General features: G+C 38.2%; 1 protein-coding gene across 4 annotated transcripts in view; it reads right to left on the reverse strand.

Moving 5' to 3' along the window:
• Positions 1-628: 628 nt before the first annotated feature.
• Positions 629-17,314, reverse strand: part of ABCB11 (ATP binding cassette subfamily B member 11) — an 89,310-nt gene continuing 72,624 nt past the window's right edge. For all 4 annotated transcript variants that reach the window (XM_053215234.1, XM_053215235.1, XM_053215237.1 and 1 more), the window contains 7 exons: positions 14,518-14,721; positions 12,989-13,230; positions 10,339-10,495; positions 8,536-8,733; positions 4,765-4,971; positions 2,656-2,802; positions 629-1,574 (listed from right to left, as the gene is read on the reverse strand). In XM_053215234.1, the coding sequence (XP_053071209.1) occupies positions 1,374-1,574; positions 2,656-2,802; positions 4,765-4,971; positions 8,536-8,733; positions 10,339-10,495; positions 12,989-13,230; positions 14,518-14,721 (1,356 nt within the window). In that variant the 3' untranslated portion in view covers positions 629-1,373. The remainder of the gene's footprint in view (positions 1,575-2,655; positions 2,803-4,764; positions 4,972-8,535; positions 8,734-10,338; positions 10,496-12,988; positions 13,231-14,517; positions 14,722-17,314) is intronic.

Consider the following 17,314-nt stretch of genomic DNA (forward strand, 5'->3'; position numbering starts at 1 on the left):
TTTAGCATTGGAATGTTTTCCTAATCTTTACATTGGCTCTGTTACCTCTAATATTCTTGTTCAGGGCATTCTATTGTTGTCATTTTGCTTTTTGTGTTATAATATTTCCTCAGTGCCTGGTGATTCTTGACAGTCTATTCCTGTAGAAGAGTGAGACACTGAAAGGCCAATTGGTGTGTGTTGTTAGAAGGTGGGCTTCACAGTAGAGTAATCTGGTTGGGGAGTTTCTTTGGAGGATTTCAGGCATTGGCCTGATAAGGTATCTTTTCTTGGATTGGCCAGTTTCCCCAGAGGCTACTCCTAAAATCTTTTTTTGCCAGAGGAAGAGGGAGTTGGAATTTTTTCTGCTTCTGTATTTATAGCTTTAAATTTAATCCCCTTTTCTCCTGTATGTTTAGCTGCCCCTTCCGATGTGACTTGTGTCTCTAAGTTCAAGCTTCTCTCAGTGAGATTCCCCACCCAGTCTTTTGCAGGAATTAGGGAAGGGCAGCCGTCCTGCTGCAGGAGGAGGGTTTATACTTCTGTTTCCACACAGGCAACCAATACGAAGGGTGGCAACAGGGACTAAAGGCCTGGGATACAGTCTTTATCCCAGGTTGCTGTCCTTTGTTTCCCCAAAGTCTATTCATGAAATAAAAATACTGCATTTTATTTTGTCATAGTTTCACATAGCATTATACAAAAAAGCCACATTAGTAGATTCTAATGACTTCACCCCTTAGGCACTACACCCTGATTCTACAAATCAATACCCCTTCCTAGTAAGTCCTTGTGAATACTTGCCCCTTTCTGCCTTTCCCATTCTGAGAACATCCAGAGTATCAAAGTCCTCCTTTTCCTATCCCCATCCTTAAAGATGAATGAATCTCTTTTAACATGAAAGAAAATTTTAGTCAGGAAATAGTTGGGTGTCAGTCTTCCTGTTGTTTTCACATATGACCTTGGTCCAGCTTGATAAACATTTGTTGAGTGCCTATTATAAGTGCATAGGCTCTGTGTACACTGAAGTTTCAAAAATGCATAGGACAATCCTCTGCTCTCAAGGAATTCAAAGTCTCATTTACTCTATGCCTTCCCACTAATTCCCATGTAGTAACTGCGAATGGCTTCTGCATGGAGAAGCCACTGGGTGATGGCTAAGCAGTTGCTTGCCATTGGATTTTAACTCACGCTAACCCTAGTTTCTTTCATTTTCTATATACAGATATTTAACACTAAATTGTTTGGAAAGTCATTAGAAATTAGCTTGGATCCCAACATATGACAATGTCTGAAAAAGTAAAGTATTATCATTTCTCCTTAAAGAAAAAAACACAACCCCATGGCACTCTTGTAATTGGTGCATCATCTGTACATGAAGTTCTTGAGTCAAGTCAACTGATGGGGGCTCCTGTGATGACTAGTTTGTAGTAGGCTCCCTTCTGGTCCATCAGTTCTTCATGGGTCCCCTTTTCAATCACTACCCCCTGTGACATGACAGCAATGATATCTGAGTTTTGGATGGTAGACAAACGATGAGCAATGACAATGCAGGTCCGACCTTCTCTGGCTTTGTCCAGGGCGACCTGCACTGTCTGCAAAGAGAAGGTGGAAAGTTGATGCAAAGACACATGTTTGTACCCTGGCCCAACATCTCAAGAATTCTGCTTAATACTACTTGAGCAGCATTGCTATACTCAGGGGTTAAACCCAAAGACTTGACAGGAGAGAAAAGATCACATAAGTACTTGCTGTATGCAATGTCTCAATGATTTAAATTGCATTCTACAGGGGTGCCTGGGTGGCGCAGTCGGTTAAGCGTCCGACTTCAGCCAGGTCACGATCTCGCGGTCCGTGAGTTCGAGCCCCGCATCAGGCTCTGGGCTGATGGCTCAGGGCCTGGAGCCTGTTTCCAATTCTGTGTCTCCCTCTCTCTCTGCCCCTCCCCCGTTCATGCTCTGTCTCTCTCTGTCCCAAAAATAAATAAAAAACGTTGAAAAAAAAATTAAAAAAAAATAAATAAATAAATTGCATTCTACAGACTGAGAACTTTCAGTGAAGCAAGAATGAACCAAACTATGAGGTCACAATATAACTTTACAATACCTGATGGTCTAATTTGCAAAAAATGAAATCAAAGGAATCATGTAAGGTAGCAGTTAAGTGGTCATTACTGATACTGTTATTCATTAAGGACATCTTAGGTCTCTTTAAAATGAATCCTGATTTTTAAGGAATTAATTATAAATGGTAAATTTCATAGTTTTGTTTTGTTCAATTGCATTTCCTTCCATGCACATCAGATGTCACCTCTTACTTTGTGTTTTGTGCTATCTCCCTGCTCTACCATGTAACTTTGAAATTATAAAATAGGAAATGCCTCACAGATGACCTAGATTATTTTACTTAAGAAAGCTAACTACTAGCCCTTGAAAAAGCATCACCTAGCCTAGAGAATCTTAACAACAATTCTTAAAGTTAAAATATGCTTTTTCATTTGAAACATTCTTATTTTGAATCACTTCCTCTAGATTATTGTCTTTTGTTCCACCAAGTATTGGCCATTTATACTGTTAATGAATCATAAAATTGAAAATAGTGCCATTTCATAAGGGCAAATATTACAGCAAAAGACCCATTTATAATGATCTAAGACTTTAGAAAATCAATACATACCTTTTCACTTTCTGTGTCTAAGGCAGAAGTAGCCTCATCTAGTAGCAAGATTTTAGGATCTCGTACAATGGCCCGAGCAATAGCAATCCGTTGTTTCTCCCCTCGAGACAGTTGAGACCCCTGGGGCCCAACATTAGTTTCATATTTCTGGAAAAAGTATGGTGAGTTTGAGACCCAGAAACAGTCATTGCTCCTATGCTGTATGGAGCCCACATTAATCACCTCTCTGAGGATTTAAACAATTTTTGTTTTTTTTTTTAAATTAGGAATAATAAATGAGTCCTTCTATAAAGGATATAAAACCCATTTAGGAATATAAAAAATATATAGCATTTGTTGGGAAATTAGGGGATTTTATATCTCCATCTCTGCATTTATTTTAGGTTTGTGGTGTTTTTTTTTTCTTTCTTTCTCCCTGTCTATGAGATCTCTCTGATTTAAGATTCCGGATTTCCAAACTCTCATCTGGAAGAGCTTTCCAAGATGGAATAATCCTGTGAATGCAAGGGCCCTTTGAGAGATCTCCTGGTCCATTCTCTTATTGGGGAGACATCATTCTGGAACATAAGCTTAGTTACAAATCCTCACTGTGCTGTCTAGTAGCTCTATGAGCATGATCAAATTACCTAAATTTCTGTGAGCAGCAAACTTGCCTGGAAAATGAAGATGTTAATCACTAGTCCATACATTTACTGCAATTATGAAGGAAAATTCCTAGCTAGATGCTAGGCATGGCTACATAAAGAATAGTTAGCATTCACAGAATATTTATGATGCTTTAGGCATCGTGTTAACTATTCTAGCCAGATGATCATTTAATACTCACAGAAATAATTTTCTCCCTACTTTACAGATTACAAAACTTAGGCACAGACAGGTAAGAAAATTGTGCAAAGACAAGTAAAAAGCAGAACTCGAAATCCACGTGTGTCATGTTTCTGAGACTTTGCCCTTGACCACTGCTCTCCCCTGCCTTCCACAACAAGGTGTGTTTCCTTCCCCTGATTCCCTTGCCTCCTGACAAATGCTAACCACACCAAGTGAGAATCATGACAGCCTACTTTGTCCTCGTGGAGAAAAAATGCTCAGTGGAGGGTACCATGGGTTAAATCCATATGAGAAAGAGGCAATAAACTGCCTCTGAGCCACTGTCTCCCACAAAATGAGAAGGTGCTCAACAAAGATTTGTGGAATAAATGAATCTTCCAGAGGGAACACAAGCTTTGCTTTTCATTCAGGATACAGTACACAGTAATTTCCACATGCTCATGGATTGAGCTACCCAGGTTAGAATCAAGCTAAGACTTAAGGGCCTTTGTGAAAAAACAAACAAAACAAAACAAAAAAAAGGAAAAAGCCACCCCAAACAGCACAAAATTTATAAACATAATCACGTGCAAAAAAAAAAAAGTAATTTAAAAGTGGTATTTAAAAGAAGTCCAAAGGTTAAAAGTTTGGTTCCTAAAATTTAGTTTCCATGTGTTAACTTTTTTTTTTGTGATCAACCACCAAGAGACTCTTGGTGGATGGAAAAATGCAAAGTCAATATTGTACTAAGTTCAAACTTAGCTCTGGAAAAGTGAGATGCATCAGGGCAGATGCAACTTACCTCATCAGGCACAGTAAATGCAGCCAAGTAATGAAATTATGGGGATGACAATAATACTAGCAGCATAATGACTATCTTGTGTATTCTTTCATTTTCATGTAATTTTTTGCATTTTGTAGATGATCGAGTCTCAGAAAAGATAAGTAACTGCCCCAAAGTTACACAGCTAGTAAGTGGCAGAGTTTGGATTCAAACCTATGTCTGTTCTGAATCTCAGGATTGTTTCTCACCACGCTACACTAATGCTCAGTATAATACTGCTTTAGGTATAACAGGTTCTATGGCATCCTTTGCACTGGATGATATAATACTTCCCAAAGCTCAAGAGTATGTTGGTGGAGGCCATTTATTTTGCTTAAAAGACAGAGACAATCCTAGGGCACTAAGAAAGAAACCGTGTTGACTTTGACCTTCTCTCTGAGCCACAGTCATAATACATTTTGGCCGTTCTACCTCCACCCATCCCCATCACCCATAAGGAGGTGACCTGAGGTACTCACCTCTGGGAGTGACATGACAAAGTCATGCAACTGAGCCTGCTTTGCAGCTTCTATGACTTTTTCCATGGGAATTTCCCTGGTGTTGTCCCCATACTTGATGTTGTCCATTATGCTACAGGCAAACAGCACCGGTTCCTGGGAAACAATTCCAATGTTCGAGCGGAGAAACTGGACATTTACTTTTTTGCTGTCATGCCCATCTATCATCTGCCAATAGAGGTGACAGGCAGAGCATTAAGTTCTAGAATTCTAGCAGTGAGGAACCTTCATATTCTAGAGGTAGTATTATATAAGACTTTACTTGAGAGATAAAAATCCCAGGAATCATAAATAAGTGATGTTGCCTTTGACCTCTGGAGGTAGTATCTGTCAGAAGTGGTGTCAAAGTTATGATCAGACTATGGTTTTGTTTGTTTCCCAAAATTTAGCTGTGTAGGTATTTGAAACAAGAAGGGCACCCAGCACAATATTTTGTTAAAAACAAATTTCCCCTTATACTTTGGTGTAGCACATCCTTTACAAGTATGAACAATTGCTCAATTTTGAGACTCCACAGGTTATCAAACAGGTTTTTCTATGTAAAAAGCTATTGGACAATATAGCAATTAAACCTATTTCCTTGATTTTACTGATACTAACATGAGATAATAGACTCAAGTAAGGAAGGAGTACATTTATTCACCTAGTCAATCAACAAACATATATTAAGTTTTCTGCCACAAGGGCATCATGCTAGGGAGTCTTTTGTCTGCTATATAAAGAAAAAATAATCTCTATTTTCTAGTAATTCATGATCTAGCTAGGCAATTTAGTGCAGGAACTCAAATATCTACCATTTAAGCTGTTTCACTTAAAAGCCTTAATATAGTAAAGGTGAAGTGTGTCTAACATACTACTATAAAGTGTTTGGCCCTATGGTTTCAGAAACAGATTATGTTAAATGGTGTGAACACACTATATTGTAGATAAATTCTTAGCAATGGAAAAAGCAAACACTAGTGGGAAAAGATATAAGGCATTACTCAACAATTAGCCCTGGCTCATCTTCCTCTATTCATTTTCCATAGTACTTATAGATTGCAAAGCACAATTTAATACCTAATTAACTACTGGAGCAGCTCGCTAAATATTGTACATGAGCTAGTAAGGTAAACTCCTAAAAGACATAAGATATGCTTCATACTTCTTAGAATTTGCCACAGGGCCTAACACAGTACTGCAGATCACAGGAATTATGTGTTGAAAATGTTGAAGGCTGCATTTGGTAGCTTCCTTAAGAGTAAAGACAATTTTTAGCATTTATTTATTTATTCATTCATTCTATCTATTTATTTGTAATGTTTATTTATTTTTGAGAGAGAGCATGTGCGAGCAGGAGAGGGGCAGAGGGAGAGAAAGAGAGAGAGAGAGAGAGAGAGAGAGAGAGAGAGAATCCCAAGCAGGTTCCATGCTGTCAGCACAGAGTCCAACGTGGGGCTTGAACTCAAGAACCCTGAGATCATGACCTGAGCTGAAATCAAGAGTCAGAGGCTTAACCAATTGAGCTACCCAGGTGCCTCAAAGACAACATTTTAAAATTGCATAAAACGTGGTATTTTTTCCTACTTGAAAAAGGTTTGCAGAAATGTTTTACAATAATATAACAAAATATATTGTGTTTATGAAATTCAAAGAATCATACTAATTTCTTCATGGGCATTGCTTCTTACTTACGATCAGAACAAGCACTGAGTACATTCAGAGAAATATACTTAATATACGTATATGTTAATATTGGAAAGATCAAATGTGAAGGATTTGGGTCCTTATATGTCTTATAGTTCACAGTCTACCTGGGGTGATAGACAGGATAGTCTGACATTTTGGGAAACTAGACCCTCTCGTTTGCAGAGATCAGACCCCAGTGCAATGTGCTTTCTAGGTTCATCAATCACTACATATTTTTAAACAAATTAAAATTTTTATAACCAAAATTAATAACAAAGTGATTATAAGTTATATATAACCAACTCTTATTCCTTATTTTCACAATTTCCTGGATTCTTCCAATATCTCTTTGCTTATTTCTTTGCTTTGCTTTTTGCAAGGGAATCTTTAGTTGCCTCCTTCGAGTTTCTCTCAGCATTTCTCTTCATAAAGTGACCTGTCCTCACTGCAGTGAAGTTTATACTACCCAGGGAACTCAAAAAAGCCTTTATTTCAAAATATTAGGGTTAAACAATCACTTGTAGATCAGAATAAAACATTTTCAGACCTATGCCTCTGAATCATTTCTTAGAAAACTACTGATGGATGCACTCCAACAAAAGGAAAGTGAAACCCACGAAAGAGGATGATAGGGGAATTAGGAAATAACGGATCTAATCCAAGAAAACATTCAGGAAACTCAGGGTGACAACTGTTCAACAGGCACAGGTTGTAATTAGCCCAGGCAGTTGTAGACATGAGAGTAAGAAGCATGCCCCTCAGAAAAGGTAGCAGGATAGAGACATTGGAAGGATATAAGGATTTGATAAAGGCAGAGGATGCCAGAAAAAAAGCCTTTCATAAAAACAATCAAGAAAGAAAATGTAATGCTGATGTATCTCACTACTTGATAATGGGATGAACAATATTTACATAATCATAATAAAAGTTGTTAGTTGATTGTTAACTTTTAGAGTCAGCCCAGAATTAAAGATAATAAATGTTATAAACGGAATGTTAGTGTTTTGCATTTTGATAATATAAAAGTATAGTTATTAGGAATGGAGAAATAATAGGAAGGAGGAAGAGGTGAAAATAGACATAGAATTGTTACTCTTATTTTAGGAAATAAGGATTCAAGAGATGCTATCTGTAGGTGTAGAAAAGAAGCAGAATTATATTAATTAAATTTACAAACAGAAACTTTTAAAAGTGATATATATATATATTGGGAGGAGGTGCATAAAAAAGGGGAAGTGTTGAGGGTAAGCTAAATTTCCATCTCTTAAGAATAAGTCAATAAAGAGTCTAAATTTGTTAAATCTTGAAACAGTGGCATAACCATATTACTTAGAGACATTGAGGCATTGAAAGACCTAAAAACATCAAATAGTTAAAAATAGTTGTCTTTGAGCAGAGAAATGGGGAATGGTGGAAAGGGTAGCATAAGGGGTTGCTTTTTATTACAAATCTTTCCTATTTTATTTTGTATTCCTCTGCATATATTATTTGGAAAGAAAGAAAAGGGAAAGAAATGCTCCAGAAAATAAGAAGCAAAGAAATTCACCAGTTTTTCAAAAATCCTTGCCAAAGCTTTATGGCACATAACTACCAATTTGAGTTCTTTACATTATCTACACTTAAGCTTCTTGAACCAGGATTGTCTCAGATTGTTCATTCTAAATTCCCTCTCTTGCTCATTTATCATTGCGTTCTTCATCACCCCAGTCATTTTTTCCATTCGCGGTCATTAGCTTCCTGATTTGTTTGCACATTCTGCTCCATTTACAGGTAAGCAAATGCTTCTGTTAAACACACTCATCTCCAGCTTTGCAGTGTGCCCAGTTTTCTTTGTCTAACTGGTCAGCAGGCCATCTGGAACTGGGAAGTATATGGTATTAGAAATTGTAAGGTAGAATCAGGTCAGCCAGCAAATGACTGGAACTAGACAATATCCATAGGGGAAAGTGTCCGAGGCAAGCACGTTCGAGTGAGTCTGGCGAGGTGTAATCTTGAAAACCACTTTTAAGGGCTTGGAGATATTCTGCAGAAAGCAAAATTCTCAAAAGCATTTGCACTGCTTACCACCTTCCCTTCGTTAGGATCATAGAAACGTTCCAAAAGCTGAATGCTGGTGCTTTTGCCACATCCGCTGCTTCCAACAAATGCCAGTGTTTGGCCTGGACGAACCGATATTGAGAGACCATTCAGAACTTGTACATTAGGTCGAGAAGGATATGTAAATTTGCAGTCAACAAAGTCAATCTGGCCTTGGAAGTTGTCCTGTGGATGGGAAGATTGGAGTTACATGTGCTCCTATTAGAATCTAGAATACTGAAAATGTACCTAAATCTGAGTTTTAAATCCTTGCTTAAGATACCTTCAACTGCATGCTGCCATGTTGTGAAATATAAAGACAGCCACTTAATGAAATGGCATTCTGTTCCCGATTCTGGCAGGTATAGAACAAAGGGATGCTTGAACAATGAAATTAAAGACAAGTGACCTCTCATTCCCATTCTAACCTAATGGGATTTCCTTGTCATCCATTCATTCTGAATGGAAGAGAACAACTAGTAGATATGATTCCATCACAGAAGCCAGTAACTGTCCAAACCCTTATAGTTCTGCTTCCCCTACAGATTTCAAATAATAGCATTAAACTTCAAATGACTCAGAAAGTTACTTGAGTCTGTATGGAAAAGGTAGTACCTTCAGTTGTACTACCTGAATTATGAATTTTAGAAATGGATAGACTTTAATAACGCAGAAGCTTCACTTTTATTGAGCTGAAGGAGGAACAGGTCATTTGATCAATTTACAAGGATTTCTGAATTTAGTTCAGCTTTATTAGGGTTTAGTTTTGTTTTGCTCTCTTGAACACACTGGATTATTAAAAAATTGGGGTGCCTGGGTGGCTCAGTCGGTTGAGCGTCCGGCTTTGGCTCAGGTCATGATCTCACAGTTTGTGGGTTCAAGCCCCACATAGGGCTCCGTGCTGACAGCTTAGAGCCTGGAGCCTGCTTTGAATTCTGTGTCTCCCTCTCTCTCTGCTCCTCCCCTGTTCATGCTCTGTCTCTCTCCTTCAAAAATAAATAAATAAATAAATAAATAAATAAATAAAATAAAAACATTAAAAAATAGTTGGGCGGGGGGTTCCTGAGTGGCTCAGTCCATTAGGGGTCCGACTTTGACTCAGGTCATGATCTCACAGCTCCTGAGTTAAAGTCCAGCATAGGGCTCTGTGCTGACAGCTCAGAGTCTGGAGCCTGCTTTGGATTCTGTTTCTCCCACTCTCTCTCTGCCCTCCCCCTCTACCTCCCTCCCTCTCTCTCTCTCTCTCTCTCTCTCTCAAAAATAAACATTAAACAAAATTTTTTTTAATAGTTGGGGAAGATAAAAAAAATACCTGTTGGGACTATCAATTAGAAGAAAAGATATTTTGTTGATATCAAATTGGTTTTCAGGGAGTCCACATTAATCTAGATAAACATGAATTAAATCGATATTATTGGACAGGAAGAACTGGTTTTTCTGCATTCCATACCAGAACATTAGTAGAAAACATGGTGGTTGGGTAGGTCTCAAAAGATATCCAGTTTCATTCATTCTGGAACTCAGTGTGCTTTATATTACACAGAATTCAGCATTCACTGGATACCATTGCCTTATTCAAATGCCAGATTTATGAATAAACTTTAATGCTAATTTACTTCATTCCTTTACACTTATAAATCTATTGTCTGTGTATTCTACATTCATGTGAATGAACCCATATACTGCAGGAAAGTGCTAGGTAGTATTGTATGACTAGCTGTTCACACACATACACACCACACACACGTGCACAGTCCTCCTCCCTCTCCCTCCTATTCCCTCAGTACTTACCCACTTTTCACCTGCACTACTGTACACATTAATTGGGGGTTGTCGGTCCAGCAGTTGAAAAAAGCGTGCAGCTGATATTTTAGCTTTGGCATAACTAGGGGTGTAAGCGGAGGCTTTTCCAAAAGCTGTCGCACTTAGTATCACTGAAGAGATCACCCTGTAATTGGACAGACACCTAGGTAGAGAAGGAGTGTGGCATGGTTGGTGTGACAGCCTAAGGGGCAGACGTCTGGGGGCCCGGCCCTGGTTCTACTAGGAAAGAATTGAGCAACTTTGAGCAGGTCACCTTCGACTTGTTGGGAATGGGGGCTTGGAGACACTGGTAGTTTTCCGAGGTGTTCTATGTCAACATGGTGAGGGGAAAATTGAACGAGGGGGATTCACACCTCCAAACCCTGCTTTAGCTACAATGGCCTCTTTTTCAAAGGTTTGTTTGAGAAAAAAAAATTTCCTGAGAATTTTTAAAAAAGGAGGAAGGGGGCTTGAAAGATCATCAGATCGGGTTGAGTTCTCACAAAGCTAACATTTTTCGAATCTATAATAAGTGCATAAAAGATAATGATTAGTGAAGCATCGCTAGTATGAAGCATGGGTGTCATTCACGCTTCAGACACCATGAGAAAAATAAAATTGTCCGTTTGCTTCTACAGTACTTATCCCAACTTCTAACATATTCAACATGTGCAAAATTAATGAGGAAATGGGTGAAGGGATAAATGAGTGATAAATATGGTGAGAGAGAGCTCTGGTGCTATACAGATGATGATGTGAGGGGCATCCTCCCAAGCTGACCATCTGCATCACCATGCCCAGAGGGCCTGCTTCTGCGGTGGTGGAGGGAGTGTGTTTGTGCCTTATGAACAGCTTGTTCATAAGCAGGAATTCTTTTAGGCCAAACATCTCCAGGATCCCAGCCCAAAGCTTAAAGCAATGAAAAGCACCTGGAACAAAATGGGAAATGGTGGAAGATGATCTTTCAGTTTAAAAAAAAAAATTAATGTTTATTTATTTTTGAGAAACAGAGAACACGGGGGTGGGGAGTGGGAAGCAGAGAGAGAGGGAGTCAGTTTTTAAAGAGAAGCCAGAAGTTGGGGATTTTCTATAGTTTCCCAATTTTTACATATTGTCCAACAATTCTTCAAATTTCTGACATAAACTAAGAAGTCAACAGTCTGTGATTTCTGATTTGGGTTAACAGCTCTCAATATGCAAAGATTTGGAAAAGAAGCTTTCCTGATTGGAGTGGGTATACTGAGCAGGAGAAGAAATTTCTTCTGTATTTCTAAAAGAAAGATAGAAGGCAAGAAGACAGAACTCATGGCTTGAGGACAAACCCAAAAGAACAGATTTCTATTGGGACCACTTTTCCTAATGTCCTCCAAGGCTTTCTCAGACCACCTCGCCCTTATCCCTCTAACACCCCCGCTACACCCGTATACATGAGTATCCAGTCCTTTGGTACCCTGACACACTTTGGCTCTCACCTCTAGAAATGTGAGACACTGAACTCAAAGCTAATCTTATCAGGAGAGCCGGCTTGAACTATAAGAAAGGAACATAATTCCCCTGTCCTGGCCTTTGCTGTCTCTACCTAGGAGGATTCAGCTGGAAATATGTCTTCCTTGCAAGAGGCAGAGTTCTAATAAGATGGTTCTATGAACCATCTGATCCAAGGCCTCTAGATTTCCTCAGCATTAACCAGTATAATAAACTGTATCAATGGTTCATTTATCCTATTACTCTGTACACATCCCTTTACAATATAGCTTTTTTACTCCTCTGTGATATTGTGATTTATAGTAAGAAACATGTATTTGGTTTTTGGCTCCTATTCCTGGCACAACTGTTAAACCCTTGGAAGTTCCTAAATTTGGAGAACCATCAAGGTGTCTTTTGTTGTGTTAATGAAGTGACTTTGGAAGGCCCCTATTAACCTAAGGATGGGGGCTGGTTGCAGTTGCCAGGGGAGGCAACCACACAATTAGAGGTAGAAATTGGAAATTTCAGTCCTATCCCAGCCCCTCACCTCCAGGGAAAGGTAAGGTGTCTGAAGAAGAGTCTGAGGAAGGTGTTTTGGGCAGTCTTGCAGGACTGCATCCTTAGGCTCTGGGGTTCGATGCTGTCTCCAGGTAGAAGGTGTCAGAATTAAGTTGAACTGTAGGACACCCAATCAGGGATCAGAAGTGTGTGTGTGTGACAACAGTGTGACAATAAAGGAGAAACACAATCGGATCCTATCATTGAAAAGTAGATTTCATTCTCTTTTTTTTTAAATCTGGGTTTGGTTGTATGACTTTCCTTGGCCAGAGAGATATTAGAAAATGCAAACACTTTTCAAGTGTTTCACCTTGGGCATTGGGGCTTACTTTCTTCTGTTGTACTTGGACTACTGAGACCATAATATGAAGAAAACAAGCCAACCTGCTAGAGAAGTCAGGTGGAGACAGAAGCCCACTCAGAAGCCTGAGTGAATCAATCCAGTTCTGAAGAACACCTTGACAGCCCATAGAATCTTCAGAAATAATCAATCCCAACTGTTCAAGATATCAAATTTGGTATGGTTTGTTAAGCAGCAAGAGCTGCCTGATGGAACCAGGCCATTCCTCCCTAGAGTGTCGATCTTTTATGACCTTGGCATGATAGTCCTCACCTGAACACATAGCTGAAATGGAGCCCCTCATTGGGGATTAAGTAACCTCCATATCTGTAGGAAGCAGAGTTAGCAACAAACACTATGCACTGGGAAAAACCATAGCAGAATCCATAAACGTTCGCTTTTCGAAAGGCTGTCTTGAATGGCTTCTCCAGCTCAATCTCAAATGTTTTAATAAACTGCCTCTCTTTTCCAATTCCAGCAACAGTGCGGATATTGCTGAGAGCTTCATTTGTAACCTGGAGAATGAAAAGGAGTCTTAGGAATTAAAGAGCAGAAATAACTACTCTCATGACATGTCAGGTGCTACATGGACTTAATGTGGGGTAAATGGCAAAATGTGGTACAAATCTGTGATGGAGGCATCATCTAAACATCAAAGAACTTGTCGGACATCAACCTACCTGGATCATGAAGCAGTTAAACTCAAGTTCTAATTAATACTAACATGTTTTGTTTTTTTTTTTTTTTGTCTCCACTTGTAGAAGAGAGAAGAGAACAAATGTACACACGCTTATCCTTGAAAACTTTTTAGCTTTTTTGGTAATTTATTGAAATGTCCAAAACAATATCTGTAGATGTCTTCTGAGACAAAATATATTTAATAATACAAATTTAAAATATGATTCTATTTTCTTAAAAAATAATCTGACCAAATATTATATAAGTATAAAGTTTATCTTTTAGTCTATACTATGAATTTGTAGTTGTTTCAATCTATACACTATGGTAAATAATCACTGTTTCTGAATTAGCATCCTGTCCTAAAGTAGCACAAAGGTGGGCTACTCTCTCCCATTGGCATATGAAACTTTTTGGCTTCTGTCTACTTGGGCGATGTTTACATCTCCTCTCTTAAGATACGAAACCTAGATAACAGTAAATTTGTTAAGAGAATAAAGGTGTGTATGTGTGCGTACATGATTTTATACCTGATAAATGTCTATGCCACCATCTCCTCATTTACCCCCGGTACAAGATACTCATTAGAACACACTTTTAAAAGTTCATCGCTGAAACCTAAGAGTATTTGAGAACTAAATTGCATCTCATAGTTCTGTTTGGGAAAGACATTTGTCCTAAGTCTAGCAGACAGTAAAGTGTGAAAATTAAAATTATCTGCCATTAAAAAGATGGTAGCTCCTCTCTGTGTGGGCAGCATGACCTGGGAAAAACATTTAGCTAAAAAAAACCAAGTAGACGGAAAGCTGAACTCTCCACTCTTGCAAATAAGAATACACCAAACTAGAATGTGGAGGAAATAACCATTGGAAAAGAAGTTGAACATGTAACCCTCTGTGTTTGCCCCGCTGTTTCTCTACACCTGTTTACACTCACAGCATCACAGCTTTGTTGTCACGGCCTTGGGGCAAAGGCACATATAAAAAAGGCTAGTGGGAGGTTTCCAAAGATTAACGTTTGTAGCCTAACAGCTTTCTTAAGTCTCTTTGTACAACTCATTCTCAGTGGTTTGTCTGACAGCCACTTAGCTGTAAGCAGTTTGAAAATTGGGTCTGTAAGATTACCTGGCCCGCTATCTCCAGAGCCTGCTTGTCTTCAGTGGCAAATCCTGTCAACATTCTGATCTGTATGGCTCCCGATAAAGCCAAGAAGGGGAAGAAGCACACTATAACCAGGCTTAGCTTCCAGCTAAAGATGAAGGCAATGATCATGGCCACAGTGATGTTAGTGAAGGAATTGACCATCATCCCGATTTGAGAGCCAGTCGCCTGCAAACCAAAAGCAACCAACCAATCTGAGACACACAGTCTCTTTCAACAAATACCACTATGTGAAAAGGCAATTTTATACTAAAAAGATTATTTTAAAAAATTATTCTGATAAAATATACATAACATGATGCTTATCGTTTTAGCCATTTCTAAGTGTACAATTCAGTGGCATTAAATACATTCACAGTATTGTGTAAACATCACCACCATCTATATCTAAAATCTTTTTTTTTTCTTTAAGAGAGAGAGAAAGAGAAGATGAGCCAGCATACACACAAGTGAGGTAGGGACAGAGAGAGAGACAGGGAGAGAGAGAATCCCATAAATCATGACCTGAGCTGAAATCAAGAGTTGGACACTTAAACAAGTGAGTCACTCAGGCACCTGTCCAAACTCGTTTTATCATCTACAACAAGAACTCTGTACCCATTAAATATAACCCCCCACCTCCTCCTTCTCCCTAGCCCCTGACAACCTCTATTCTTCTTTCTGCCTCTATAAATTTGCCTCTTCTAGGTACCTGAATGGAATCATACAATATCTTTCCGTGCCTAACTTATTTTATTAAGCTTAATATTTTCAAGGTCCATCCATGTTGTAGCACATATCAGACTTCCATTCCTTTAAAAGCTGAATAATATTTCATTATATGTATATATCACATTGTGTTTATCCATTCATCTGTTGATGGACACTTGGGTTGTTTTCACCTTTTGACCATATGGATACTGCTGCTATGAATGAACACTGATGTACAAATATCCATTTGTGTCCCTGTCTTCATTCTTCTGGATATATATACCTAGGAGTGGATTTACTGGGTCATTTGGTAGTTCTATGTTTAGAAAGATTTTTTTAAAATAATGAACTCCCTAATGCATTTGAAGGCTGGGTTAATAAAAGTCCCTTTTATTCATGGTTTTTTGGAAGCTCATCTATTGTCTAATCTCATTTCATGGGTGTCAGAGCTCAAGCAGTCAGTGTGAGATTAATTCAGCTAAGTGTGGGCTGCATATATTTCACATGCCTATGCATTTGGTCTGCTTGGAAATGCCCAGGCGTTGGTCATATGGTAATATTTCTGATTATCCAGTGAAGACTGATGATTGTTCTGTAATTATACTTTTAAAATTTGTACAAGACTATTATAAGAGACCACTTTCTTTCTCAATGAAATTAGCTTGTTCATCAGTACAAAATCACATCCTGACTTAATAGCTGGCTGTTCAGTCAACACAAAATGGACAAAAAAGGTTCAGTCTCAATATAAGTGGAGAATGGACACTCATAGTAATTATTATTTATAATGAAAATTATTTGATGGTTCCAACTCTTCTTTCAGTTGCAGTTATGCAGATGTGACCAAAGGTTGGCACCTTCTGTGTAGAAAAGACTTGTGTGGGAACAACTGCAATGCCTTTTGTCAAAATTGTAGAGGCTTTAGCATTATTTAAAACAACCACAGGTAAGCTAGTAGGTAACGATAGGTGCTAAGGAAATGCGATGCAAGAATAATTTACCTCTGCATATTATATTGAAGATTCAAATGGAATATGAACTCTGTGGTCCAAAGAATTCCCTCCCATGTATTGATAATAACTTCCTTGAACACAGGAGTCAAAGTTAAATTTGGAATTCACTTATACACCTATATTTATAGCAGCATTATCCACAATAGCCAAAAGGCAGAAGGAGCCCAAGTGCCAAGTTGATTGACAGATAAGTGGATAAACAAAATGTGATCTATACAAACAATGGCATATTATTCAAGCCTTAAAAAAGAAATGAAATTCTGACACATGCTACAACATGGATGTACCCTGAGGACATTAAGCTAGGCGAAATACACCAGCCGCAAAAGGACAAATAATCGTATGATTCTACTTATATGAGGTTCCTGGAATAGTCAAATTCATAGAGCCAGCATGGGATGGTGGTTTTATCAGGGCCTGGGAGGAGAGTGGGATGGGAAGTTAATATTTAATGGATACAGAGCTTCAATTTGGGATGATGACAAGTTCTAGATATGGATAGTGGTGATGTTGCATAACAATGTAAATATACTTAATACCACTGAATTGTACACTTAAAAATGGGTAAAATGGTAAATTTTATGATTTGTATATTTTACCACTGTTAAAAAGAACAAAAGAATTTCGGGTTGGCAAGGACAGTTAGGCATTATAGAGAATTTGAAAAATAGCTAAATAGTTCTTTGGGATATCCTTATTTTTTCTTTTAACATTATATTCCATCAATATTTTAAAAAATTTTTTAAAGTAATACAGCTTAAGACACAAAATATATACACATATATAGTAATAAACATTTTCACAAAAAGGGATCAGTCTAGATACTACTTTGTACTTTGATTTTTTTTCACTTCTTGTAACATAACCATCCCTCTGGATCATTACATTAACACCTTTAAAGATAGCTGCCTAATATTCCTTAGTAGGGATGTACTCACTCAACTGTTTTCCCACTGGTGGATATTCAGGTAGTTTCCAGGGGATTTTATTAATTTTTTGATCAATATAAAAAATACCCTTGAATGCATATTGTCACAAAATAGGAGAGAATTAACTCA

This window comes from Acinonyx jubatus, chromosome C1 (genome assembly GCF_027475565.1).
Source record: "Acinonyx jubatus isolate Ajub_Pintada_27869175 chromosome C1, VMU_Ajub_asm_v1.0, whole genome shotgun sequence".
Classification (NCBI taxonomy): domain Eukaryota; kingdom Metazoa; phylum Chordata; class Mammalia; order Carnivora; family Felidae; genus Acinonyx; species Acinonyx jubatus.